Raw genomic sequence first — 27356 nt, 5'->3', positions numbered from 1 at the left:
CTTCCCACATCAGCTGCTTGAAGTTAAGTGCATCCCTCAATTGCGAGCAGAGGCAGCAGCCTTTGGGCTCCCAATGACACTGGAGTAGCAATCGTGGCAATTAAAGCTTGCCCGCGGCTCAGCTCGGCTGCCAGTAGAACCACTGCTGCCAAGGGAGGGTGCCCGTGTCGGGCCGGATGTAAATGGGCCCCTTGTTCTGGTGGTGCTGTGGCCCCAGGCTCCTTCCTGCATGGGTTCCTCCTTCCCGGCTCCCACCATTGCCCCTCGCTGCTTTGCGTGATGGGGTTTGGGGCAGGATCCTGCACTGCTGGAGCTGCCCTTCTCCTCTGTGACCCCCAAAGGTGGCCGAGCATCCCTCCCTCCCTGAGCGAGCATCCCTCCCTGCACATCCCTTGGTGCTCGCTGCCTGCAGCAGAGAAGCCAAATGCAGGGATGGAGAGGTCCCATCTTGAGGCAAGACAGTGGGGATGGACACTGAGGCCCTGAGCAGTGTCCCCTCTCCATCCCAGGACATCTCAGCATCCCAAGGTGGTCCTGGAGCAGGAAAGGAGCCTCGTGTCCCTTGGGATCTGCTGCTGAAGCTTTCTTTACAAGGAGCAGGGGAGCAAAGGAGGTGTTTTCTGACCGAAACCACATGTGGAAGGAGAGGAAACACCACGGGAGCTGACTTAAAAGAAACTATGCTAACAATGTAAACGGGGCCAGACCGCTCCTGCCTCTTTCTCCCGCTCCGCCGAGCAGAGGAGGAAAGGTTTGACATGTGGCAGGGCTATCCGGAGCCTGGAGTGTATCCAGGTGGTGCAATTCCCAACAGCGGTGATTAGAGCCGATTTGGACACTCCCAGGAAATGGCAAAGCCCACCAGGATGGGCCCTGGAGGCTGAGGTTGGTGCTGGGGGTGAGGTGGTTCAAGCAGGTTTGAGCGGATGAGGTGCTGAGCCCTGACGCTGCTGTGATGGGCAGAGGTGGTTGTCATGCCTATGGTGGATGAGCTCAGCTTGGTTTGACCTAATCCCCATTCCAGTGGGGACGAGTGGGGTTGGAGGTCCCATTCCCATTGCAGTGCTGCCATTGGATGCTGCTGTGGAACGCTGCGTGCTTCCTGGCTGTGCTGAGCATCCCTTCAGCCATGGAGGGGGTTCAGGGTTGAACCCCCCTTGTTGAGGTGCGCTGCAGCATCAGGGCTTCGGCACATTGGTCTGCAGGAGCCACGGTGTGCTGGGACCTACAGGTTCCTGTAGTAGGTGGTACTGACCTGGCCATAGCCACTAGACCTGCTCTGTGGGTGCTCTGTGTCCTCCTCTTCCTCCTCCTCTCCTGGAGGACCTGGGAAAGCCAGGTATCTGTGCTGATACTGGTGTTTTATTCCTGGAATAAACCCCCAAAGTGTGACTTTCCAAGGTGGTTTAGCCCATGGGGTGTGCATTTGCCTGTGCAGCATGGGGAGCTGTGGGGCAGAGGGGCTGGAGATGGTCCTGGGACCTGGCCCCCGCTGCTTTGGACCCATGGCCATTCCTGGTGGCAAGTTTGCATCGTGCAGCCTGCGGTGTCTGTGTTCTGCTCAAAACCTGGGCCTCTGTGGCAGAGAGGTCTTTGGGAAGCCCTTTTCATCCATTCCTGCTCCAGTCAGGCTGCAGGTGATGGTTTAAAGGCACAGGTTGGTTGTATGAGTTAGCATCCTTTGGGATGGTGGTGGGGGAGCACGGCGACAGCACAGGGTCCATGGGGAGGGTGAGTGGGTCTCTGACACCAGCAGCCTCATGGCATTGATCTGGGCTCATCTGTGGGTGCTGGAGCCAGGGAAGAGCTTTTCCAGGGTCAATCCAGGAGATGTCTGTGTTTCAGGAATCAGGTTGGGTGCTTCCTCAGGTGGGTTCTGCCTGCAGGGAGGTTCCATGTACTAATGAATTACATGGAAAGCCCCGTTAATCAGAGCTGGTGACATTGGTGATGCCAGCCCCATGGTGGAGTGTGCCTGAAGCATCCAGCTCCGTGCAGGGGGAGAGGCTTTAGGGGACACTGTTGAGCCAAGGGATGTCCTTGGGGGACCCTGTTCCCAGCAGCAGCCTTGGAAACTAAAGGGGAAAAACAACTCAGGTACTGGAGTGGTTTTGTGAGAGCTGGCAGCACCCAAGCGGTGTTTGGGGTGGTTTAATGTTTAATTGGAAGCCTTTCATTGTTATTTAATGTCTTGTTTGTGCAACTTTAAATGGAGCAGCTTGAGCAGCGCTTCCGAAACCTTTTTCCTTCGAAAAGGGACCATGATTTGCCTCGAGCAGCAGTGCCAGGGGTGGTGTGGGAATGCACTTAGGATGCAGGCAGCCTTTATTGGCACATGCATGCCTGTGGATGGGTATAGATGGGGCATATAGAGGTGGGGTATGATGTGCCATTGCTTCCTAATCCAGCTGATGGAACGAGTGGCCGCTGGCAGTATCTGGATTCCTAGAGGAAGGAAATTGGCTTCGTTCTGTGCCTGGTTTTGCATGCAAATGGACAACACTGCAGTGAATTCCTGCTGCTTTCTAGCCGAGAAGTGAATCCAACACAAGCTGCATTTTATGTTGTTGGCGTGTAACAGGGAGGCGAAGCCTCCTCCCGAGCAGAGCTGAAGTATTCCTGCAGGAGGGAACGTTGGCGGGGCTCTGGCGAACCCAGATAACGTCCACGGCTGCCGGGAGCGCTTCGTGGCGGGGTTTGGGTTTCACAAAGGCAAAATCCCTGTGGGAGCTTAGGGAATCTCTTCCCAGAACCCAACCAGGGAACGCTGGCACCGCTCACATAGGGAATACAGAGCGGAGCTGGCAAGGGCTGCAGCGGCTCCGTGTTGAGAGCGGGTACGGGTGCAGCTGGGGGAGCAGCAGGGGATGCTCAGCCCCAGAGAGGGGCTTTGCTGAGCTGTGGGCTGGGACCTGGTTTGTTCAGTGGCTGAGATTGCGGGAGGATGAGCAGCTTTGTGCAAGGGTTTCTGCTCAGGACAGATGCTGAATTGGGGGGGGTTAATTTGCTTCTAAAGGACTCGAACCCATTTCAGTTCAGGACCTTGAACTCCGGTTTTTGGGGTGAAAGAATGACCCCATGGAGGACATGGCAGCGATCACCACGCTTGCAGCCAAAGGGATCATGCAGACGAAGCTTTCCCCTGTGTGGTTTATTTATTGAGGGATTTGATTTCCCTGGTGATCGCATGGGATCCCCCAGTGCAGAGGGGACCGGCCCTGCTGCCGTGTCCCACCTGCATCTGCCTGCAAGTTCCCGGGTACCCTACATTGGGATGGCACCCAAAGCGCAGCGTTTCGGGGTGATTCTCTCAGTGTTTTCATGCTGCTCCATTCTCACAGGGTCAGAGCTTTGGCAGCAAGAGGAGAATGCTTTAAAAACCATTTTAAACCCAAATAGGTGATCCCAGACGTATCCCACCCCGCTTACAGGACACGTCCCCTTAGCTGAGCTGCCCAGAGCCCCCTGCATCCTTTAAGGTCGCATGGATCTGACCCGCTTTGGGCAGTTGAATCATTTCCTGTTTTCTTCAGTGTTTGAAGAGCTGGAGGCAGGCTGGAAATGTTTGCAGACGGGGTGATCCGACTGCCCTGGGGCCATGGGAAAAGTCCAGGCATGCTGGATCCATATGGAGGAGAGAGGATGCGAGCACAGGGTCATGGTGCTTGATGGAGCTGGTCCTGGCTTGTGCTGAGCAGGTGACTGAAGTGCTTTGGGAGCCCCATCCTGCGGGGCAGGAGCTGGGCTGTGCTCATCCGTGGATGTTGCACTGATGATTTTTCCCATTTAAGAACCCGTGCATTGAGGTGCTGATGGCACAAGGGGGTTCTTAATAGAAAACTGCATTGCCAAGTTCAGCCTGGAGAAGGGAAGGCTCCGTAAGGGGAGACCTTAGAGCAGCTCCAGTGCCTGAAGGGGGGCTCCAGGAAACCTGGAGAGGGGCTTTGGATGAGAGCCTGCAGGGACAGGCCAAGGGGAATGGCTTTAACCTGCCCGAGGGGAGACTGAGATGAGCTCTTAGGCAGAAGCTCTTCCCTGTGAGGGTGCTGAGGCGCTGGCACAGGGTGCCCAGAGAAGCTGTGGCTGCCCCATCCCTGGCAGTGTTCAAGGCCAGGTTGGACACAGGGGCTTGGAGCAAGCTGCTCCAGTGGAAGGAGTCCCTGCCCGTGGCAGGGGTTGGAGCTGGAGGAGCTTTAAGGTCCCTTCCAACCCAGACCAGTCTGATTCCATGAAATGCTCAGGCACGGTTTGCAGCTGGTCCAGGTGTGCCCCAATGCCTGCTATGGGTGCTGCTGAGTCCTTTCCAAGTGGTTTTGTGTGGAATTTGGTGCTCTGGCCTCAGGGGCTGTGGTTTGGAAGAGCTTGAGGTGAGGGAGCAAGTTCCAGGGGGAAGCATCCTTTGGTTGGTGCCACACAGGGTTCATGAGCATCTGGAGCCCCTTGGCATCATCCCTGCGTGCCCCCAGCTCCTGTTGCGCTTCCTGGCGAGGAAGCAGCTTTTAAACAGCATTGAGGGTGTTTTGGAGGAATAACCCCAAGGCCCTGGGAGTACAAGGGGCTGTTGGCAAAGGCAGCTCCAGCATGGAGCCAGTGCGGAGCTGCAGAGGTGTCGGAGGAGGGAGGACATCCCCGGGCAGGGTGGGAGGCAGGCTTGGCGTTTCACAGTGCCTTTTGGCCTGGAGAGGAAATTGCAGCGTGGGTTTGTGATTTGAAAGGAAAAGCGAGGCGAGATTTCACCAGGAATGATGTGAATAAAACCTGGTCTCTTCACACGCTTGTTGCAATGGGAGATTAAAACCCAGCCACAGGGGCTGCTCTGCTTTAGAGCACGGGTGGAAATGACAGCCTGTATCCCCCTTGCTAGGGATGCAGTGCTGTGCCAGAGCCAATGCTGCTCAGTGAAGGGGCTGGAGAGGGGAGCAGCATCCAGGGGAACATAATGGGTCCTGCAGACCTGGAGGAGAGCTGGTGTTTGCCCCCCTGAGGAGCCAGAAAGCATTTTCCATGGATAGGGGGAAAGCACTCAACTCCTCCCGTGCTCCTGTGCTGTTCATCCTATAGCAAGAGTGGGGTTCATTGCCCTGGAACCCCTTTGCTGGGAGGTGATCATACCCACGGGTGATGCTGCTGTCACTAGGACCAAGGGCATGGCATTACCTTGAATAAGCAAGGTTAATTCCATGTTCGAGTGACCCTGTGTGCTTCATCTCGGGTCTGGTGGGGCTCTGCTGGTGCTGGGGGGGTTGGTGCATGGGTGGACTTTATCTGGTGAAGGAAATGCACTTTTTTGTTTTGTTTTAATCTTTCTGGAGCGGTTTTGGACAATTGGCTTTCGAAAATAGCCTCAATGAGAGGAAACTCGTTTGTTCCCCTGTCCCTGCTCGGGGGAGCGGGAGGACAGGGTACAGATATGGGGCTTCCTTGGTAGCTTTATTTATGATGGCATCTGCTTGAGAGTGAAGCCAAAGCTATAAATTAACCCCCGTGTTCTTGTCTCTCCGTTAAGCAGGATTTAAACGGACAGAAGGAGCTGTGCCCACGTCTCTGCCACCTGAAGAAGGGTCCCAATGGCTACGGCTTCAACCTGCACAGCGAGAAGTCCCGGCCGGGGCAGTTCATCCGCTCGGTCGATCCCGACTCACCGGCTTCCAGATCCGGGCTGCGGCCCCAGGACCGGCTGGTGGAGGTAATGGGTCAGGGAGCATCCGGGGTTTCCTTGCTGTGTTCCTGCCTGGCTGGCTTCTGTCCCCCTCTTGCAGAAGTGTTGGGACCCCTTGGAAGCCTGATGCTGAAACAACCCCTCCATCCCATGATCTTTTCCATCAGAATTCCCATGTATTCCCCTGTTGCAGAGCCATGAGACCAATGGGGGTGCTTAGGCAGTGGCTCTGTGGTCCTTCAGCAGCCCATGGGACAAAAGCGAGCACTGAAACCCAAGTGATGCTCCAGGCTCCTGCTGGCACAAGGGAGAGTGACACAGGCAAACTGCAGCCCCTGTGCTTGTCCGAGTGGCTTAGCGGTGGCAATGGGACCCTGTGGACAGATGAGGTCCTTAATGGGTGTCCATCTGCCCCCCTGCAGCACCCATAGTTGATGGCATTGCCTGATGCCACCCAGTGCTGGAGCTGCATCTGCCCACTGCAGTGAAAGGGCTGTGGGGACACATGGGATGTGTCTCACCACCAGCACAAGGGGTGGCCTCCTGCCCAGCCACCCTCTGGTCTGGTGTCTGGGCACAGTGATGGGTCGGTGCCACCCAGCTGAGCTGATTCACTGCCAGGCACGTGTTGGGAGACGGAGGGGGAAAAAGCTTTGCAGAGATTCTAAGGCACTAGATCATGAAAGAATGGGAGGGAAATTGCTCTTGGAGGAACCTTCCTGGTCTCTGAGTGCTGCACAACTTGCATTTGATGCAGCTGGGAAACACCCTGCCTTTGCCTTCCTTGTCTCGTGCTTTTCCTGAAGGACAGGGTTCCCCATCCAGAGCTGCCTGTGCTTTGGGCAGCGCATGGACAGCAGGACAGGCAGGGATGGACCCAGCAGCCAGTGCCCAGGCACAGCAGCCATCACCCCTTTCGCTACTATCACATCATGCAGGTGTCCCCTTTTGGGGTGATGTGTACCCTTTCCCGAGGAGGATGAACCCCAACACCCTCCTGGGGGACCAATCCATGTCTCTCGCTGCCGGCTCAGAGCAGGAATGGTGCTTGCACTGCTGGAAGAGAGCACTTTAATCCCACAGAGCCCAGCGAGATGGGGAATTACTATAACCAAAGCCCTTCCCAGCCCCATGAATAACTGCTCCACAGCCGTGGGAGCTGCTGCCTCCTCCCAGCCCCTGCAGGCTGAGTGCAGGGAGCAGGGCAGCGGCTCCAGCTCCGCGGTGTCACGGTGAGGGGCTGTGTTATTTATTGATGGGTGCCTGGCCGGGTGCCCGGCACACACAAAGCAATGAGGGGTGAGCCATCGAGCTCGGGAACTCGATCCCCTCCCCGCCTGCTCTATGGGGCTCTGATAAATATTTGATGCCCCCCAGCCCTGTGCTGGGACGGGGGGAGCAGCTCGGTGCTGCCTGGCTGAGCTCACCCGGGGTGAGCGCTGGGTGTGAATCGGGGTGACCTGGCGTGGCAGGAGGATGCTGCCGGGGATGGAGCAGGGTTACAAGCCGGCAGCTGAGGTTTCCAGCATCGACAAAGCCAGGGCAGGGGGGGTCCGTTTCCATCCCAGCCCTGTCCTGGCCCTCAGGACCTGCTCGTGCCCCAGGTTTGTGTTCAAGCGTCCCAAATGCAAAGGGGAGCCCAAAGGTTGGAGCTGGCTCAGGCTCTGCAGCGTTTGCCTGTGTCCCTCTGTGACTGGGACAAGCAGGCGGCTCTGCTGGGTCTGTTGTGGGGCTGGGATGGGGTTATCCCACTCCTGGGCTCAGTCCTGAGCTCTGTGTGTATGGGAGAAGGCAGTTGTCCGTCTGCAGGAGGAAGAGGAATAGAGGCATGCTGATGCTGGTGATGCTGGCAGATGTGTGCATCCAAAGCATGCAGAGATAACGTGATGTGGGGCTTAGAAAACCCAATAAAACCTTCTCTCTACTCTCCTAGCAAAGTCCTTTCTGTGCTAGACAGATTGTGGAGCCTTCGTCTTGTTCCGCAGGGTTGTAGTGATGGAGTAGCTGCGTTTAAGAGGAGCTTACCCCGTTCCTGGTGATCTCCACACCACCAGCACTCTCTGCTCAAGCTGAATTAGCTCATGGCTCTGCTGTCCTGCGGGCAGGCGCCTTTGGGTGGGTGAAGGATGGGCTGGGCTTTGCTGGAGATGAGCTGGAGCATGGGACAGGAGTTTCTCACAGTGAATGAGGTCCAGCAGCGAGGGGCTGGGCGGTGCAGAGACCTTCCCCTGCGGGACAAAGGGCCATTCATTCCCCAGCGTGCACAATGCCTCCAAATCACTATTGTCCCCTCGCTGCGGGGAACAATTGGAGCAGGGATCACGTTCCCTGCCAGGGCCCAGCTCGCACGCAGGGAAGGGAGAAATGAATCCGTGCTGCAGGCACGGGGACATGGGAAATGCACGGCTTTCCATGGCAGAGGGGGGATGATGGGCAGGGATGGGGAGCAGGACACACTCCTCTACATGGCTGCACCCCACAGACAGCCTGGGTTACCCAGGGCACATCCAAGGTGAAGGCTGGTTTGGAATCGCTGAGGAGGGCAGCCAGAGTGTTTTGGCAGGACCTGAGTGGGTGAAGTGATGGTGGAGTCTGGGCTCTGGGATTCCCAATGGATGTGTTTGGGATGCAGGCAGAAGTGTGCGGTAACACAAAGGATGCTCTAGCAGGGGACCAGGCAGGTCAGGGTGGTAGGAGGCCATGGCAGGAAAGGGAAGGAGAATGCCTGTAGCCTTTCTATCAATCCAGTGGGAATTAAACAAGGAAAACCCCATTCCTTAGGGGATTGGAGCCTGCTGGGGGCCCAGCGAGGAGGGGGCAGAGATATGGGTTCTGATGCTGTTGCTTTGCAGGTGAATGGCATAAACGTGGAGGGGCTGCGGCACTCGGAGGTCGTGTCCCACATCAAGTCCAGGGAGAACGAAGCCAGGCTCCTGGTGGTGGACCCCGAGACAGATGATTACTTCAAGAAGCTGGGGGTGACCCCCACGGAGGAACACACCAAAGGTGAGCCCTGAGCCCTTGCTTTCCCTGCATGATCCTGCACCATTCCCGTGACTCACCGTGTCCTGGGTGGGATTCCAGGAGCGAGGGATTGTCCCGTTTCCCTTCTGCCTCATCCCCTGGCTGTTTCCTGAGCACCACCCAGCTATTTATAGGTGGTGAGAACGCTTCCTAATGGAGCCCAAACCCAGCTGGGTATTTGTGCAGGGTGAATGATTAACCTGGGAACTTGCTGCCAGAACGTGGCTGAGGCTGAGCGCGGTGGCACTGGGTGGGGGGAGCCGGGTGCTCGGTGAGGGATGAGATGCGGGATGCTCGCACGGGGCTGGGACATCTCCCTGATGGCAGCTCCTCCATCCCCTCCGTTTTCGGCTGCTGAGCTGGGATCTCAGGAGGGAGAGTGCAATAACCCCCCCATTGCTGTGCTGAAGGAGCCTGAGTGCGCATCAAGAAGCACCAGAGGGAGGTTTTCACGCCACAGGGATCACAGGGGTGGCTCCTGCATCGAATGTTTTCCTTGCTGTTGAAACCTGGCAGGGAAAGCTGCCTGTCCGCTCCCCAACCCGTTGTGCTGCACCTGCCCAGCACGTCCTGCCCCCGGCTCTTGTTTCCCAACAGAGCTGTTCCTTATCTGCTCCGTGCTCCAGCTCCTGGATGCTCAATGGGGGGATTTGTCCAAAGAAATGGGTCAGAGGATGCTGGGGAGAGCAGTGTCAGATGCTGCGCATCGGTTCGAGGAGGAGCTGGGGCAGGAGCTGTGTGGGGGAGAAAGGAGCCCTTGTTCCCTGTGCTGGGGATGCAGCCAGGGTCACGGATGCACAGTGGGTGCGGGTGGGTGCTGGAGCCCCTGCATCTCTCATGGCCATCTCAATGCATTCCTCATGGATCAAGAACCGGTGACAGCACATGCGGTGATGATGAAGTGTCCTGGTAAACGCTGGTGTTTGCAGGGATGGGGGAAATAGTAATTGCGTTCTTTGCACTGCTTTGACCTCAAGCTGACAAGGGTGCAAGTCAAGAGACGAGGTGCAGGGAGCTGCTAGAGCTTGGGGTTGACAGGGGAATCAGGCTAGGGACGGCCGATGGGTGGGTGATGCTGAGGGGGTCCTGCCTGGGATCTGGGACCAGCAGTCCCACCTGAGTGTATTTACTGTGTGTTTTTATGTGGTCCATAGGTGTGGTGCCTCAGCCCATGACAAATGGATCTGCACAGACTCAGGTGAGTGTTTGCCTGTTCCAGGGTGCCCTGATGGCTGGGGCAGCATCCTGGGTTAGCTCTGCTCAGGGGAACGTGTTGGAGTGGTCCAGAGGGATGAGGGGTGAGAGGCCAGGCTCCCAGCTTGCTGGCTTTCCTCCACTCCCACCTACGACGTAGAAGCCTGTCGGGGTGACATGCCAGCCTGCAGAGCTGAAAGGGATGCTTGTGATGTCCCCAAGGCTCCTTTAGCTCAGCTTTACTGCTGCTGCCTGCTTTTAACTGCTCCCTGCTGCAGCTTGAATTTAGGGGTTGAACAAGGCTGGTTTCAGCCCCATTTTGGTCCCAGGGCTCGGGTCCTGCCCCTGGAGGAGTGGCTGGGATGTCCATCCCCACCAGGATGGAGCAGTTGTGGATTTTCCATCCCTGGCAGTGCTCAAGGCCAGGTTGGACACGGGCTTGGAGCAAGCTGCCCCAGTGGAAGGTGTCCCTGCCCGTGGCAGGGGTTGGAGCTGGAGGAGCTTTAAGATCCCTTTGTGATTCTGTGATTTTTCTGCCTGGTTTTTGTATTTTATCCCTATTTCTGTCCCTGTGCACAGTGCACTAACACTGTGTTTCCCATTAGCTGAATGGAGGATCCACATCTTCATCTCACAGTGACCTTCAGAGTCCTGGGAAGGAATCAGAGGTAAAACCCCCAAATATTCCCCCTCCCTTTTACGTACCACTGTACGTACCTGCCTTATGGTGTAACAGAGCCTTGCAATGCCTTTTCAGGTTTATCTCTCAGATTTGGGTCCCTTTACATCCACCCAGCAACAAACCTCAGGTTTCGTTTATCCCTTGTACTGTAGATGTGCACGCAACGGAGCCATGAGCTGTCACAGCACTGGTTCCAGTATGGGGGTGTCTGCATTGCTGGGATGGATCCATCACCCCTTCAGGTGGTTGATCAAGGCCAGGTGAAAGGATGTCCACAGGGAGTTTGAATCTTAAGTGTAGCTATACTGGAGAGCCACAGGGCAGGAGGATGGAGCTGTGAGGTGCAAGTGCTGTTACCAGGAGCAAGGCAGGCTGAAAGGAAATAGAAAGCAAGGCAAGGAGCTGTTAGCTTGGAGCACAGGGGGTTTATCAGTGCGTAAAGAGCCGCTCGAGATGGGAGGAGCGTGGGTATGGTGACTGCAGGACTGGGGCTGTTTCTCCGGTGGAGCCTCGCAGGCCAGCTGTGCCCAGGCATGGCCGAGCGCCTGCAGCCTGGCATCTCCGTGTGTCCCTGGGCATTAAATAACACCCGTCCTGATGAGCTGCCGTTGGGAAACCGGGCTGTGTCCCGAGAGCAGCACATCCTCCCGTGGGGTGTTTCAGAGGTGGCTGGGTCCCCTCTGCACTAGGAACCAGAGGTGCTGGGGCTGGTGGGGGCTTTGCCTGTGGCTCTTACCCTGGTGTGCTCATGGAAGCCACCGCCCCCTTCACTTTGCATTCGTTAAGCCGGAGCCATTACCTTGCAGCGCTGGTGGAAAACCTGCCCATGGTTATCAGCAGGGCTTGTGCAGTCATTACATTGGAGCTCTGTGTGGTCGGGCAGCAGGGGAGGCTGAGATGAGCCCTTAGGCAGAAGCTCTTCCCTGGGAGGGTGCCCAGAGAAGCTGTGGCTGCCCCATCCCTGGCAGTGCTCAAGGCCAGGTTGGACACAGGGGCTTGGAGCAAGCTGCTCCAGTGGAAGGGGTCCCTGCCCATGGCAGGGGTTGGAGCTGGTTGAGCTTTAAGGTCCCTTCCAACCCAAACCATGCCATGATTCCATGTTTCCCTATTTTCCCCTCCTGCATTATCCCAGCAGACAGGCAGAGCAGCTCTTCCCCCCCCCTCCTCCCGGCAGCAGCTTCTCTGTTCCTACTTTTCCACTTCCACACGTTCTTCAGGTGGGGGAAAGAAAACAACCCACGAGGTGCAATGTCATAATTAACACCGTGGCCACACGGATGCTGCTGCCGCCACTGAAACCACAGGCCCGGCACGGAGGAGGGACTTGGACCTTCTCCTCCCAAAGAACCCACCCCGAGTGTTTGCTCGTGGTCTGTGCTGCAGAAACGCCTCTCCTGGGGCATGTGGGGTGAAACGCTGCAGGACACCGCGGCCGTGCGGTGGTGGTGGTGGTGGTGGTGATGGGATGCTGACAGCTTTGCTCCCTTCTCCACGCAGGATGGGGACATAGAGAAGAAAGACCCGTTTGAGGAGAGCGGCTTGTCCCTGAGCCCAACGGCTGCCGAGGCCAAGGAGAAGGTGAGGGCCAAGCGTGTGAAGAAGAGAGCCCCGCAGATGGACTGGAACAAGAAGAGGGAGATATTCAGCAACTTCTGAGCCTTGCTGGTGGCCACCGTCCACCTCAATCCTGCCCCAGCCTGGACGTTCTGAGGTGCCTACGCCCTGTCCTTCAGTGTCCACGTGAGATGCTTTGTGCTCTGCTCTTCACTGGTTGCTTTTACAAGGCGTATTTTAAAGTCCTTTTATTTTGTATTTTTTATTATTATTATTATTATTATTGTTGTTATTATTATTGTTGTTACTCACCAGCGATTCTCATAAGACAAATGTGACCAAAGCTCCTCTTCTTGCTTGCTCTGGCTGCCCGCCGTCCCCTGTTCCTATGAGAAAGGACTGGAAGAGTTTAAACTCTTTATTACCTGCATCATTTAGGCTTCTATTACCTTTTTCTAGTTGTATTTGGGGTGTGTGTTTGGTTTGTGGGGGTCCCAGGCTGAGCCCCATGGGATGCTCCGTGCCCTTGTGCGATGTTGTACGGCCTCATACCCCCATCGTGGTGGGGACCTGCAGGCTGGGGTATACCTGGCAGCCCTCCCCAGCACCCCATCCTCTGCTCATGCGATGGGAACATGGACAGTGGCTGTAAATGGCTCTTGTTGGCTTTGCCCTGGAAATGAAAAAGGTTGGTTTGTTGTTTCCTTGTTTTTTTTAAGTGAAGTCCCATATGTTTCTGGTTAGTTTAGGAACCTTCCTCCCCACCAGTGACATGTGCCCGGGTGAGAAAAGCCCTTTTTCATCCCTGACAGCTCTGCAGAGGGGAGGGCAGGATTTAAACACAAACCCCAGACACCACAGGGCTCACCATTCACACCATCAGTGCAGTGCTGAGCGCTGGGGGAAGGCAGGGAGCGGGGCCAGTTCTGCCCTGTGATGTGAGGAGCAGTGCTGCCTGCCTGGCTCCAGCAGCACTGCAAGAGGACAAGAGCCATGAGATGCTGCAGAACCTCTTTGGACTTGGAAATGAGCACAACCCAGCATCTGTTTCCAGGGAGGAACATGGGGATGGGGCTGCAGCTGTGGGCTTGGTGCTGGGTCCTGGAGCAGGGTCCTGGTCCCAACTTCTGGTATTTGGACTCCAGATTTGGAGCTGGTGTTTGATGCCTCCATCCTATAACTGCGTCTGTCTTGACAATAGGAAGGTGTCCTCGGAAGCCTGAGGTCTCTGTGGGCTGGATATGAAGCAGGCAGTGGTGTTAGGGAGTGGGCAGTTGCTTTGGCTGTCTATGGCCTCCTTCGGAAACACCCTGCTCTTGGTAATAGAACCTCAAAAATGTATTGTTAAAGCATTACAAATTAAGCCCATTAAAGCTCTTTATTACTTGCCTTTGGCTATAAGGGAAGGAGGAGGATGAAGCTCAACTATAACCCTCTCTCACAGGTTGCAGAGGTGTTCTACCAGAGCAGTGGCCCAGTCGTGATGGGGCTGCCCCATCCCTCCTGTGCCCCAGCAGCTCCCCAGGCTCTGCTGCCCCATATTTCATCTCAAATGCCATGGCAGCAGTGGGAAGGGACTGGGACAGTTGAGTACAAAACCACTTTCCCAAGCTAAAGGCAAGTGGCAGCAATCCCTTGGACATGGATGACCATTGAAAAGCACATGGCTGTGATTTTGCCCTGCATTACAAGCCCGTGGCCTTTGGATTGATTGGTGTCTTATGGATATTGTAATGGCTCTGTGTGCATTGCCCACATATTGAGCTAAAAGGTGCCTTAGAACGTTCACTGCTCTCCTTGGCAGCCGGTCAGGCTCAGCACAGCAATGGGTTGGTGCAGGGCAGGGACACTTGGCTGTTTGCTGGCTGACAGGAGAGTCAGGAGAGCCTCAGGGGTGAAAGAGATGAGTTCTTTTTTATGGAAGTTATCTTTTATAGGAGCATGGATGGGCTGAACAGGTTGGAAACAGTGACTTGGGAGAGGAAGTGGTGCAGGTGTTTGGCTATGGGGTGAGACTGGCAGCGGGATGGTGGCTCAGGATGCAGAGAGGTTTGCCTCCCCTCCAGGACTCTGCCATTAAGAGACCTCTTCCCTTGTGTTCCAAGGCAATTCCCTGCTCTCTTTTTGCCCCCCTTCCCAAATACCTCCTTCTGTAAGTCAGTAATCTCTTGAAGGAGCCCTTTCCCAGGGTGTGCACGTTGCTTCCCGTGCCTGCATAGCCAAAGCCGCAGCAGTGCCCCGGTCTGCGCAGGGCAGAACGTTCCCCATGCCACCAGCCTCCACGTCTCACTCTGATGCATGTCAGAGAGCAAAGAGCTGTTTGTAAATAGCCCGTTTCTCACACCGGGCTGCACCGCTGTAGCTGAGGAGGGGGATGAAAGAGAACGTGTAGTTTTGAATGCAGATCAAAGGAAATCAGGTGTGCTAAATGTGTACCGATAAGATTCTAAAATCTTAAATCTCTGCTTATGCCATGGAAACTGCTCCTGGTTAAAGCACTTAGCGTCTTCCTGACATCTTGTAGCTCAGTAATAATCATTCAGTTCCTGTACCTTTAACTTGGAAAAAAAAATCAATAAAGTATAAGGCTGTCAGCTGCATTGCAAAACCATAATGTACACTGTAATGTCAGTAATAAACTTCGTTTTCCCATGTACCAAGTACGTATTTGCTCGCTCCTCATCTGTTTGGTTGGGAACTCGAGAGCGGAATTACAGCCTCCTTTAGCACATTATAAACTTTGCTTCCTCCCTTGCCTGTTTAAAGAGTAGCTGGGATTATTCCTTTGAAGCTCTACAATGAAGTCAGCGCTGCCCTTTCTTTGAAGAACAAAACACCGACGGTGGTGCTGTCCCTCCTGTCAGCTTCCGAGGCACACACCAGCCTGTGGCCACTGTAACCCTTCCTGGGTTACACTGAAGCTGAACTGAGAGTGATGCTGATTTGTCTCCTGGTGCCCCTACTCTTCCACCAGGACCCAGGTCACTTGTCCAGGTAATGCCCTCCTCTGATCCTGGCTCCTCAGGGCTTTGGTTGTACCTTACTCATCACAGTGCCCCTTGCTGCCTGGGCTAGGAGGTGGCTGGGCATGGTGCATGCTGCCTGCTCTCATCTGGCAGGGCTGGTTGCTCTGGTCTCACACTTTGGTGAGATCCCCTGTGCTCTCCTCCCTGTGCCCTGCCTTGCACAGATGCCAGCAAACCTCATGGGTAGAAACACCCCGCCACCTTTATTACACATGTATTTACAAGCAGCAGCAGCAAGTCCTCCAGGACAAAGCTCTTCCCTACAGCTCCTCCTGCTGCAGCGCAGCTGGGCCATGCTCAGGCATTCACACACGGGCTGGAGCCTTTAGCATTGACCCAGCAGGACTGCTGCACTCTGAAAGCCCCTTTTTCCTCTGAGAGCTCAGCCCTTGCCAGCGGCTGCTCGCTCCCCAGTGATGCTGAGCTGGCTGCAGCAGGCTCCTGTTTCCCTGCAGTCACACAGCCAGCCCCGTGCAATGCACAGCTTTGCCAGGGCTCAGCTCCGGGCTGCTGCTGAGCTGAAGCAGCTTTGTTGCTCTCCAAAGACCAGATGACCCCTCAGTGTCTCTTAGCAGCTGGGCAAATGTCTTGATTGAGGCACTCGGTGCAGCGCGGATTCACAGGCAGGCAGGTCTGCTGGCCAAAGCCCACCAGGAGCCAGTTTATCTCCCTCCAGAGATCCCTGCAGTGAGAGGAAAAAACATGAGCCCAAATACAGCTGCTTGGAGGGGTTAAAGAACAGCCTGTGCTTCTAAATGGATCCCTTTCGCCTACTGCCTGTTCCTCTTGGCTCCCCCAGGCGCCTGGAGGCGGCTCCCAGCCTCCTGCTAAAAGCAGCTCTCCCAGCCTTTCCTGAGCCCTCTGAACTGCACTGGGGAGCAGAGGATGGACACACAAAGTGCCTGTGGTCATCCTCCTGTGCTAAGACAGGTGACAGATGTGGAGGTGCAAGAGTACCCATCAACCGGTATGTGATGCTGAAGATTAAGCATCAGTGAAGGCCAGAATCCAACCCTGCTTTGATACTGCTGTGGCCACTGCACTCAGCAAGAGCCTGTGTAGAAAAGCACCTGGCTTGGGTCATGCTAAACTTGTCAAGGTAAGAACTGGGCATCGAGCCCTCCAGGTACCTGGCTGCAGTAGTGCCCGATAGCCAGGAAACAATCACAGAGCTGAGATGCTGCAGCTCTCTGGGAGAGGAGAAACAACTGCAGAGCAGACCCCATAAAGAGGAGGGACCTGAAATGCAGTCACTGGAAAAGCTACAAACAGGACTGTGTGCAGATCTGGCTCCTGCAGCCAGCGAGAGGCTTGGTGGTGGTGGTGGAGGAAGGAGGCTCACCTGGGCAGCCATTCCTCCAGTGCCACCCGAGTATCCTCAGGGTATTTGGTCTCCTTCTTCACCCACTTCAGCCTGTTTGAGATCCTGTGCACGTGGGTGTCCACAGCTAAGGAAGGGAGAGCCCAGAGTTTAGGTGGGGGCAGAGACACCAGAACAGAGAGAGCACAGCCAAAAGCTGCAGTCACAGCACGCCAGGTCCAGTGCCCTGCATGGGATCCCTCATGGGTCGGGTGGAACAGGAGGGGAGGCTTATTCACAGAGCAAATGTGCTGCTTTCTTCCTAGGCCCAGGGCCAAAAGCAAGGTGGGATGGGTATCTCCTACCACACACCAGTGACACACTCAATCTGATCCAACCTCCCTTCAAAGGTTTGCTTGCTCCAATCGAGCAGGCACAGGGCAGCCTGTCCCGGGTTCTCTTCCTCCCCGTGTTTCAGCTGATGTTACACAAGCTGCAATCTCTGCCCTTTAGTTTACCCAGATGGAAAACACATTTCATAATACCTACCGACACAAGAGGGTTTGTGAGGCTTAAACAAATGTTTAGAAAGTGCTTTGAGCTAAAAAGCCCTGAATGCAAAGTATATTATTGTTAGATCAGCAGCGATAAACCTGTCTCTGTGGCTAATTGGGCAAACCCCAGGAAACGGCTGTAAACAGGAAGACAAAGTCTTGCCTCCTAAATCAAAACTGAGCACACCATTATTTGGAAAACAGTCGCTGTTTGGCTCCCTCCTGACCTCCCTCCCCCACAGCAGGGAGAGAACATCAGACCCCAGTCTGAATCTACAGCCATGCTCGGTACAGCTGATGGGCAGCAGTGCGGCTGCAGGAATGAGCCTTGGGCTGTGTGCTCGCAGCAGCAGCAGGCATTCATCAGGTGGCACCATTCCTAGAGCTCCTCCATAAGCAGCAACTGCACTTGGAATATCACTGTGTCCCCAGAGGTCCCCAGGCTGGGACCGTGCAGCTGAGCATCCAGCCCCATCTGCTGGCTGCTGCGGGAGCTCTGCTGCCAGCCATGCTCCATAAAGCAGTATCATACAGGAGCAAACCTGGCCTGGGTCTAGCGTGGGCTCGCTCCACCACAGGCTTAGAATCAAAGAACAGTTTGGGTTGGAAGGGACCTTCAAAGGTCATCTTCCTCCCAGCTAAAGCAGAGGGCTCCAGGGGCACAGCTCTGTGCTCTTCTATGCTCTGTGCACAATAAACATGGCAAATAAACACATGGACCTGTGGTCACCTCTTAGGCAGCTGCAGGAACTAAACCAGACCAGAAATTCCCTAGCTACGGATTGCCTGAGACCATTTCTTCCTACAACCCATCATGAATGACTGATTTCTAATGGCAATTTTGACTAAGCCCTGCTTCTGCCCTCCAGTAACTTGTCAAACAGAAAGCCCAATGAGATTTGTTCAAACAGAAGCAACCCCGTTAACAAACAGCTTCAGAATATCCTACAGCTATCCCCAAATCCCACAATTCCCTCTACCTCTCTTTCACTTGAGACCAAAGAGATATCAAAGCATTACTCTGCTAGCACATCTTTCTGGATGCCAACCCAATTAGGCAATGCTTGTACAGCCCACCAGCATCTGAAGGAGGGAGGGAACAGCTGCACTTCTGGATTTCTGCTATCAAATTTGGGCAAAATAGTAGCTGGATCCATGCTTAAGTCCTACAGCAACACATCCAGTGTGAGTGGCTGAGGGTCACATCCTTCACCCACCCAAATACTCTGCAGATGACTAAAGCGATGCTATCGGGCTCCTGAGGCAGGCAGTTTACCCAGCTGCGATGCTTCCCTTCTGCATGGGGAATATAGGAGGACTTGGAGAGGCAGGATGTAGGAAATGAATGGGAAAAACATGGTCCCACCTACCTATCCCAGACACGCTGTCCCAGGCAATGTTCATGGCCAAGTAAGCCATCTTGGGCCCAACTCCTGGCAGCTGCACCAGCTCCTCCACGGTTCTTGGGATGTCTCCGCCGTACTTCTGCTTGAGGATAGCTGTCGTCTGCTTTATGTACTTCACCTTGTTCTGGAAAAGCAAGGGGAAAGGCAGAGAATCCTGTTGTATTTGTGCCTTCAAATAGGGGGAGAAGAGGCAAACAGCTCAGAAACCAAACCATTCCTGAATGTCCGTTACATGTGAGGCCACACACCGGAGTCTGTGCAAGGGAGACAGAGGTCTTTGCTTTCTCCTTCACCATCCCCTGCCACGAGGATGATCCTGCAGCCAACTGAGCTCCCCTCCAGGGCCTCTGAGCCACCTCAGACAACTGCATGGGAGCAGTGGAGGGGTTCTTCTAGAGGCACTCACCCTCCAGAATCCCACGGGATAAATGATCTGTCCAAGAGTGGCATCATCCATCTGCAAAATGCTGTCGACGGTGAGGCCGCGCTGCCGGAGGCGCAGCATGGCAGCCCACGTCACCTGGTCCTTGGTCTGGCTGGACAGCATCAGTGACAGCAGCACTTGGTAGCGCATGACCTGGGGACAAGGAGGCAGTGAGACACCCCAAAAGGACCCAGCCACCTCTGGGGCTTGGTTCTTCCATCCAGCACCATCTTCAAGCCGGTGCATTATATGGACCTACCCAGGATCAGCCATATCGGTCTGCAAGAGGCTGCAACAGAAATAATCCATCACCTTTTAACGTTACCACACAAGAAACGGAGATAAGAAACACCTTCAGTCCAAGCAGACAGTGTGGGTAAAAGGGCAGCTACTGTCTGCTGGGATCTCACATCCAAAGACACCAGTGCTTAGCCACAAAGGGCCAAAGCTTTTCCTGATGATGGGATTCTCAGGAGACCCCACAGGATGTAGAAGTACAAAGACCCAGTGATTTTCCATGCAACTTCTGCTCTAAGCAGCTTTTGAAAATCCCATCCCCTTCCCTCTAGGCTTCAGTAGGAATTGGGCATCTGGCTCTAGCGAGCTCCTTATGAAACCAAATCTAAAGAACTGGGATGAGAGAGACTGGGAGATGAAGCATAAACCCCAAAGCTCCTCTGGTGCTGACACACAGGGTTTAGTTCAAATCATTCACCTCCTGCTGTTCAACTGATTTTCCACCAGAATGAGGAGGATGCAACTAACCTGGCCTGACCCAGGATAACACGGGATACAATCCTTTCTCTAGCTCCTAAAGCTTCCAAAACTGCAGATGCCTTAGGATAAACCAGAGTGGATGGAAGCAGGCTAATCTCCGAGTGCATGGAATTGTGCCAGGAGCACTGCTGTGTGCCGAGGGTTACAACATCCACTTTTTCTTGGAAGCAACAACCCTGCTTCCCTAGGGAAGAGAAGTTATTTCCGTATCATGCACCGTGGTCCCCCTGGCCCCGCAGCTGCACTTGGTGCCAATCCACATTGCTGTGGAGCGTGTGACACTGCCTGAATCCAGAGGCAGAGCCAATCGTTTTCCCCAGGGATCCAATCCCAAGGCACGACGCCAGCAACAAGGAGAGTGCTGCATGTCCTGAAGCTGTGCAGCTGCATCTTCCAGACCCCTCCCTCATTGCCCAGCAGGTCGCTGTGGAGCACATAGCATTCCTGTTGCTCTGTTCCATGCACAGCCCCACATCCCAGCACCGCACCACAGCCTCACTCCACTTTGGCTTCTGTACTGATGCAAACTCCCCTTGGTTGGAAGTGTCCTCTGGGGCCTTTGATTGTGTTCCAGGCTTGGGAAGCACTGTGTCGTCCCAGCACGGCCCTTCCTTTCAACCTGCATCCATCCCCTTAACTGCAAAAGGGGAGGAAGCCAGCCTATGCTTATGTGCTGCTCTTATCTCCATAGTGTTTTTCCTTTGTGTTCCAGAGGCGGCTTGTTGCACAGTTTCCCTGGATTCTCATAGAGATAAAAAGGGCCGTGCCCTCATGCGCTGCCAGCCTGTCCCAGCGGACAGCACTGCCCCACCACGCTCTCCAGGTTTTCATTCCCAACCCCAATATCATCCTGTTTTCTGCCCCAGTTCCCACTCCGGGTTCAGCCTGCCAGCTCTCCCAGCAGCGGTTTCAGCAGAGGACAAGGACCTCGCACAGCTGTGTTTGCTGCTTGGTCCCTGATGTCCAGCATGGGCTGAATGTGAGCAGAGAACAGCTCAGCAAACACCCACTGCTATTTCACAAGGGCTGTTGGAAGCCAACGAGCCCAATACTGGAGAGGCAGTGGCTGATTTTCCTCCTCTAACAGGATGAATAGTTCCTCTCACATACATATTTGTAGGTTAACCTCTTGTGGGGCCAATCCCAGTCTCGAGTCCAAATACTCCCTGCATTGATTGTCCTGCTCTGGAGACATCCAAACCGGGACATAGGCAGGGGCACCGTGAGGATGCGGGATGCTGCAGGGCTGCATCCCACGCGCCCGCCTGCCTGCCTGCCGGAGCAGGGCGCCGTTACCTGCGGAGGCGCGCTGCTATCGTAACACATCTGCACGCCCATCTCATCGACGGGAGCATCCCTGCTCCTCCTCATCTCCCGGATGCGCTCCAGCTGCTGCCGCCAGTCCTTGGGCTCCCAGCGCGGTCTCTGGGGCTCAGACACCCCCTGCTCGTCACCGCATTCATAGGCAATGGGGACGCTCCTCCTCCTCCTGCTGCTGCGCCTCGGGATGCTGCCTGGCTGCGTGGCTGCAAGGGATGGGGCAAGGGAAAGGGAAAGGCACCTTCATCATCCACCGGAGCACAGCCACGCAGGGGACACCCTGACGAAGGCTCAGCTCCTGTCCCCGCAGCCCCAACCCGAGCCAGCGATGCAGTGACAAGCTGGGGACACGGCACTGTGCGGGGCACGGGTCCCACACACAGACCGCGGGGGACCAGGCTCACCCCTGGGTCCGGACGGCCACGTCCCGAGCACCCGTGTCCCTGTCCCCGGGTCCCCTGCCCCGTGCCAAGGCCGCGCACAACCCCGATCACCCCTCCCGGTACCTCCGGCCGCCTCCCCGGCCCTGCCGAGCCGTCGGGCCGCAGCCCGGCCACCACCGGCGGCCCCGGCCGCGCACATGGCGGCTGCCCCGGGCACGACCGGGTACTACCGGCCCCGGCGGGCCCCGCGGCGGGCGCGGAGGCCGGAAGCGGCGGGACTTCCTCCGGGGGCGGGGTGCGGAGCAGGGCCGCGGGCGGCGGGGCCGGGCCGGGCCGGGGTCTGCGGGTGAGTGAGTGAATGAGGGCCGGGCCGGGGGGGAGCGAACGGGTGGAGGCCCCGTGGTCTGCGCTGTGCGGGCCGGGGGACGCCGGGGCCTGGCAGGGCCTAGCGGGAGGCGGGGCCTTGCCGTGCTCCGGGGCTGTGCGGGGCTGCCCCCGGCCGGCGCCGTGCCCCGGTGTCCCCAGGTAAAGGTCCGGGGCGGGGGGGGGGGGTGCTGCGGTGTGTCCCCCGTGGTGTGTCCGTGAGGGGCTGTGGCATGTCCCGGCGGTGCGTGGCGTGTCCCGGCATGTCCGGGGACACGGGGGACGCGGTGCCGTGCCCGGGGCTGCGTTAGGGGCTGCGGTGTGTCCCTGGTGCAGCTGGGCCGTGGCGTGTCCCCGGCATGCGGGACAAGGCCCGTGGTGTGTCCCTGCGGAGCACAGGTGATGCCTGCGGTGTGTGTGGGGGCACAGCTGCCAGGATCGGGGGGCTGGGGCTGTGCTGTATGAGAGGAGCGGGTGTCCTCCTTTGGGGTGGGCTCTGCGGTCCCCGAGGGGCAGAGGGCTGGGGCTGGCTGGGGAGATGGTTCCTGAAGGCTGCTGTTGGGGATGTGCTGTAATGGGGGTGCTGCTGCTTGCTCCCCTCTTTCTCCTTGCCGTGGTGGCATTTGGGTGTTTGAACGCTCAGATTTGTTGTCCTTACAGTGCCTAAAGGGGCTGCCGGAAACCTGGAGAGGGGCTTGGGACAAGGGCCTGTAGGGACAGGCCAAGGGGAATGGCTTGAACCTGCCAGAGGGGAGACTGAGATGAGCTCTTAGGCAGAAGCTCTTCCCTGTGAGGGTGCTGAGGCGCTGGCACAGGGTGCCCAGAGAAGCTGTGGCTGCCCCATCCCTGGCAGTGCTCAAGGGCAGGTTGGACACAGGGGCTTGGAGCAAGCTGCAAGGTGGAAGGTGTCCCTGCCCGTGGCAGGGGTTGGAGCTGGGTGAGATCAGTCTGGGATTCCATAATGAATCAGATCTGGCTGCTTACAGCATCTCAGCGTTGGCCTTCATCCTTGTTTGAAGTGGCTTGAGACACTAGAGCGATCGATCAGTAAAAGCCACACTGTGACGGCTGGTGTTGGTGTTTTCCTGCTCAAAGATTCCCTTTCACCAAATCCCTGTTCTGTGTTTACAGGGGCCCGGCGCTGCTTCCTTGGCAGCGATGGCAAAGCCTCAGAGCAAGGATTCCGGACTGAAGGAGAAGTTCAAGAATCTCCTGGGGCTGGGAACATCCCGGGGAAGTTCCAAGCTGTCGGAGGGCAAGCAAACAGAGTTCATCATCACTGCAGAAATACTCAAGGTGTGAGAACTGACCGTAGGAAAGGGGGGGATAGTGCCTGGATTACCTGTGCTGGGAGGATCTCAGCGAGGGCTTGCTCGTTCTCCTGTCTGGCTTTGACATTCATTCCCTCTCTGAGCGTGCCTTTTCCCCTTTATCTCTCCATTCATTCTCTAGTGAAATGGATGTAAAACTCGTCTACTTTGTGCAGCGTTTGGATCCTTTTGAGGTGTTTGATGGGGTGGTGGTGTCTTATGTCAGCTCACAGGGTGTTTCCTCTGCATACATTGCTCTTCCCATAGACTGAGTTTGTGTGGTGGCAGTTAGCGTGAGCTGGAAATGGTTTCTGGTTTGTGAAAGCCTTAAAGGCTGGGGAGCTGGACCTCATGTCCCTCCTTTCTCTGCCCTTCTCCCGTGAACTGGGTGAGCACAGCAGCCAGTGAGTTACCAGCTTTCCTGAGGAAAAGGAGATGTTCTCTCTTGGCAGTTCAAAGCTGCTTGGCTCCAGTTCCGTGAAAGGTCTGGTTTTGACGGATCATTTGCTAATGGAAAAAAAGGCTTTGGAGAAATTCCTGCAAAACTCCAGTGATGACTAATGCTCAGGTCATTTTGCACAAATGTGTAATTCATTTTTCTGTGGTTCGTGAGCCCCTTTGAGGAACAGATAAGTGTTTTAGCCAGATAAACTGTTAGCTTATGTCTACATTTCTTTCCAGGAACTGAGCATAGAATGCGGATTGAGCAATAGGATCCGAGCAATCAGCCAGATCTGTGAAGTGGTGAAAACCAAAAAGATTGAGGAGGTAAGTTTCTGCAGTGGTCAGTGAATAGTGCAAGGATGATGCTCGAAACCTATTGTGAGAGGCTCCTGGAGTTTCAAGTGGCTTTTAAAACTGATAATCCCACAAGCTGTTTTGTGCTGCCCAGACCTACAAAAGGACGTTAGTGCTGTCCAGCCTATCAGCTGTGGAGCAGAGAGGACACAGCTGATGGGCTTCCTGAGCTCAGTGCTGTGGATGTTCAGGCCTGTTCAGGATGGTTCAGGGGAGACGATGTTCAGAGGTGTTTGGTACCTCCTTCTCTCTTGTTAATAAGCAGCTTCAAATTGGTTTTGAACTCATCTTGTGTTGGGGTGGAGGTTTCTGCACCAATGCTTACACTGAAGTAAGTGTGTGGATGAAGAACTTCCGTTACAGGGGTGCAAGTTGTCGTGTAGGATGGGATTTGGTGTCTCTTGTGGTTCATCAGGTGAGAGTGTCCCTCAGAAAAGACAACTCCAGACGTGAAATCCCTGAAGATCTTGTTCATAACTTGCCGTAATTAATGACTGACCTACTGGCTAAAGATCCCAGAAGAAGCCTAACCTTCCTACTGCTGCCTGTGTCCTGTGTTTGCTTGCAGCATGCAGTGGAAGCCATATGGAAAGTGGTAGCTGATATGCTCCAGCCAGAGCGCCCCGCTGAAGCCAGACACGCTGTTCTTCATCTGCTGAAGTCAATTGTTCAAGGCCAGGTGAAAACAAACAAACTACAGAAGGAACACCGCACTTACACTGGGGTTTGTGCAGAGGATGGACGTGAGAAATGCTGGGTGGCTCTTTTCTACAACTTTCCTCTTTCCTCACGCTGGTTGTGCCTCGTAAATGGGCAGAGGAAGTGTTTTAATTTCAGCCACGGTTTGACCTCATAGCAAAACTTCATCCATTTCACAGAAAACTTTTCAGGTTTGGGGCAGTGCTCTTGAAAAAGAAGAAATACTTTGGGTTATGTTCAGCATAGTACAGCAAATTATCTGGTCTGTACCAAGACCCATCAGTCCTAGGCTGCAGCTGGTTTTGATGTTTCAGCATGTCAAGTATGCAGCAAGTTCTTTATGAGATACTTTCTTAGTCTGGCCAAGTTAAGCATACTGCAGATTCTTGTGATTTCACAGTGGGCTGTACAAACTCTTATCAGACCAAAGTTCTAGTTTTCAGTAGTCTGAAAAAGCAGTGATAGATGCTTACAGAAAGAACAGACATGGATTCTGGTTTGTGGCCTTATTCTTCTTCATGCTCTGCTGGCAGAGCTGTCAGTTGCTGTTTCCATGGAATACTTTGTGTATTGGATGCTGTCTCTGTGTTGCTGGGCAAAATGCCTCCAGCCCTGAGTGCTGAGATAACAAATTGAGAAGACCTGAGCCATTGTCAGTAGCCAGTAGAGGTTGGAGGTACTTCCAGGAGACTTTCGTAGCCTGTAGGAAAATGAAATAGTTTCAAGCATGAAGGTTACTGTTACAGACTTTGATAAGGCTTTAATTGTCTTTTTCCATTAGTGACACTGTTATCTGTCTCCCTACCCCCTTTTTCTTAAGGGTGAGAGATTAGGGATCCTCAGAGCACACTTTTTTAAGGTTATTAAGGATTATCCCTCCAATGAAGATCTGCATGAACGGCTCGAAGTGTTCAAGGCTCTGACAGAGAATGGACGCTACATCACCTACCTAGAAGAAGAGTTAGGTGAGTATTGTCTCTGCCCCTCTTCAGTTTTGTGGGAGGAAGTCAAGGGACAGGCATCCTATGACAAGATAAAAAGGCAGAGATAGCTCTCCTGGGTAGAAAGTGTATTGTAATGTTTTGTTTCCCTTCTTTAGCTGACTTTGTGCTGCAGTGGATGGATGTGGGTTTGTCTTCTGAGTTCCTTCTGGTTTTAGTGAACCTGGTGAAATTCAATAGCTGCTATCTGGAAGACTACGTAGCTGACATGGTGCAGTAAGTGTTCTTTTTTTAACTTCTACCTGCTTATTCTTGGTAAATTACAGGAGAAAGCTGCAGATCAATACCTGGATAAGTGGAATCTTTTTCATCCCATCTGGATCTATTTAATTCCAGGTCACACCTGGCATTTCTGCCAAATTTTTGATTCTCAGTTGTTGCAATGTTCAGATCTATTTTAGTTTAACTTCATGTGCTTTTCCCATTTCATGAGGTGGATCTGATTGCATTACCTAGTCCCACAAATGGTCTCTGCTGTTGTATTCATCTAGGCATACTGTACTGCATTTAAATGCAACTTTAACTTAGGAAAAGAGGTCGTAGTGTTGAACAGGAGTTTGGTGTCTCTGGAAGTGTTATCAACAGTGCCACAGTAAGGGGAATGATGAGTCAAATAACATACCAATTTACTTGTCTCTTTTGGCTCTTTGTAATTTGCCTAAAATCATATAAATCAATCAGTTATAATTATGGTGTTTTTTTCCTAACAGCAAGATATGCCTTTTGTGCATTCAGACTTCGTCATCCATGGACATAGAGGTCAGTAATTTGAATCTCTTGTAGTCCTTTAGAATTCTTTGTAACTTTCACAAACTCAGACCATCAAACTCTCCTTGCAGTTTAGTCTCATCTTACAAGAGAACTAATACAATGCTATGAAGTATTTGTAAGCCATTGGATCTTGTATACCAATAATCATTTTACTCTAAAACAGAGCATTGCTAAATTTAATAAGTGTATCAAACTTTCAACAGAGCTTTTTATGGTTTACTTTCCATCTTGCAATGGTTAAAGGCCAAAGCAAAAGACATATTTGTATCCCTTTTGACTCCCAGATTTCCTGGGTCGGCCAGGTTACCATTTGACCTCCTTTATTCATACAGAAGTGTATAACCATTTGGTTTTTCTCCTTCCCAAAGATTTCCTTGCAAGTCCTGGATGCAGTTGTGTGCTATAATTGCCTGCCATCAGAGAACCTGCCAGTATTTATCATCACTTTGTGCCGTACCATCAATGTGAAGGAGCTCTGTGAGCCGTGCTGGAAGGTTAGAGCTTCCTTGTAGTCTTGGTTTTTAATGAGTTCACTGTTTTGGCCGTGTAGACAAAGTGTTGGATGTGCCTGTGCACATCTGCCATAAACTTCAGTTTGGTCTTAAGAGTAGAAGAAAACCTGTTTCAAGTGTTAAGAGATCAGCATGTTGTTTGTGTAAGTCCTGTTATGTCCATGGAGTTTACCCATAGTTTCCTCTCACCTGGTGTGATAGGCTTCTGTTGTGGGATGGTATCATGGTTTACACATTAGCTTGCCCTAACAGGGCATGATCAGGCAGCCAGCTGCATATTTAGGTTAAAGAGTGTTTTAACACTTGGATATTTAAATGTTCTCTTTGAATTTGCAGCTTATGCGCAACCTTTTGGGAACTCATTTGGGACACAGTGCCATCTACAACATGTGCAGGATCATGGAAGACAGGTAAAGCAGGTGTATCTAACAAACCCCAAGGAATTCAGTAGAGGTCCTGTCGAGATAGATGGGGTGTCACTGACCTCAGTAGAACAAGCTGAAGGTTTTGGTGCTTAGAAATTAATTCCCTTCCTTGTTATGATGCTGAAGTGCTTGTTTTATTGACTTTCCTGAATTTAATTTTGCTTTGTTTAATGC

The 27356-nt window shown here is 54.1% G+C and overlaps 3 protein-coding genes across 14 annotated transcripts in view; 2 read left to right on the top strand and 1 right to left on the bottom strand.

Moving 5' to 3' along the window:
• The window catches only part of NHERF2 (NHERF family PDZ scaffold protein 2), a 31703-nt gene extending 16927 nt beyond the window's left edge, over positions 1-14776 (top strand). For 3 of the 4 annotated variants that reach the window (XM_062614790.1, XM_062614786.1, XM_062614789.1), the window contains 5 exons: positions 5510-5686; positions 8512-8665; positions 9838-9881; positions 10483-10545; positions 12057-14776. In XM_062614790.1, coding sequence (XP_062470774.1) covers positions 5510-5686; positions 8512-8665; positions 9838-9881; positions 10483-10545; positions 12057-12215 — 597 coding nt within the window. In that variant the 3' untranslated portion in view covers positions 12216-14776. The remainder of the gene's footprint in view (positions 1-5509; positions 5687-8511; positions 8666-9837; positions 9882-10482; positions 10546-12056) is intronic. The other variant, XM_062614787.1, reaches the window with a different exon arrangement.
• TSC2 (TSC complex subunit 2) overlaps positions 1-27356 on the top strand; it is an 81467-nt gene that overhangs the window by 27203 nt on the left and 26908 nt on the right. For 5 of the 8 annotated variants that reach the window (XM_062614800.1, XM_062614799.1, XM_062614796.1 and 2 more), the window contains exons 1-8: positions 22769-22962; positions 23658-23744; positions 24343-24453; positions 25294-25438; positions 25573-25690; positions 26185-26233; positions 26614-26739; positions 27094-27167. The exons of 1 other annotated variant lie outside the window; for it this stretch is intronic. In XM_062614800.1, the coding sequence (XP_062470784.1) occupies positions 22825-22962; positions 23658-23744; positions 24343-24453; positions 25294-25438; positions 25573-25690; positions 26185-26233; positions 26614-26739; positions 27094-27167 (848 nt within the window). In that variant the 5' untranslated portion in view covers positions 22769-22824. Of the gene's footprint in view, positions 1-22767; positions 22963-23657; positions 23745-24342; positions 24454-25293; positions 25439-25572; positions 25691-26184; positions 26234-26613; positions 26740-27093; positions 27168-27356 lie in introns of those variants that run through there. 2 more of the 8 variants (XR_009964069.1, XM_062614801.1) reach the window with 2 other exon arrangements.
• On the bottom strand, positions 15324-21569 carry NTHL1 (nth like DNA glycosylase 1). 2 transcript variants are annotated; one of them, XM_062614791.1, is made up of 6 exons: positions 21427-21569; positions 20897-21126; positions 18806-18976; positions 18364-18523; positions 16482-16587; positions 15324-15821 (listed from the first exon to the last, which is right to left on the bottom strand). In XM_062614791.1, exons 1-6 carry the CDS (start codon positions 21500-21502, stop codon positions 15698-15700), a joined length of 867 nt encoding a protein of 288 aa, XP_062470775.1. In that variant the 5' UTR covers positions 21503-21569; the 3' UTR covers positions 15324-15697. The 2 variants fall into 2 exon arrangements, with proteins under 2 accessions (XP_062470775.1, XP_062470776.1); XM_062614792.1 differs by lacking the exons at positions 20897-21126; positions 21427-21569 and adding an exon at positions 19589-20845.

The sequence above is a fragment of the Pezoporus occidentalis genome, unplaced genomic scaffold (genome assembly GCF_034315485.1).
Source record: "Pezoporus occidentalis ecotype Australia unplaced genomic scaffold, CSIRO_AGI_Poc_V1 ctg178, whole genome shotgun sequence".
Classification (NCBI taxonomy): domain Eukaryota; kingdom Metazoa; phylum Chordata; class Aves; order Psittaciformes; family Psittacidae; genus Pezoporus; species Pezoporus occidentalis.
The sequence above is the reverse complement of the archived record's forward strand: the minus strand, read 5'-3'. Positions and strand labels throughout refer to the sequence as shown.

Bases quoted from the DNA above. Each gene is read 5' to 3' on its own strand.
- NTHL1 (XM_062614791.1), bottom strand. From the start codon at position 21,502: ATGTGCGCGGCCGGGGCCGCCGGTGGTGGCCGGGCTGCGGCCCGACGG. The intron at 21,127-21,426 runs GTACCGGGAGGG...CATCCCTTGCAG, and splicing joins GGCCGGGGAGGCGGCCGGAG to CCACGCAGCCAGGCAGCATC. The intron at 15,822-16,481 runs GTGAGCCTCCTT...CTCTCACTGCAG, and splicing joins CTGGAGGAATGGCTGCCCAG to GGATCTCTGGAGGGAGATAA.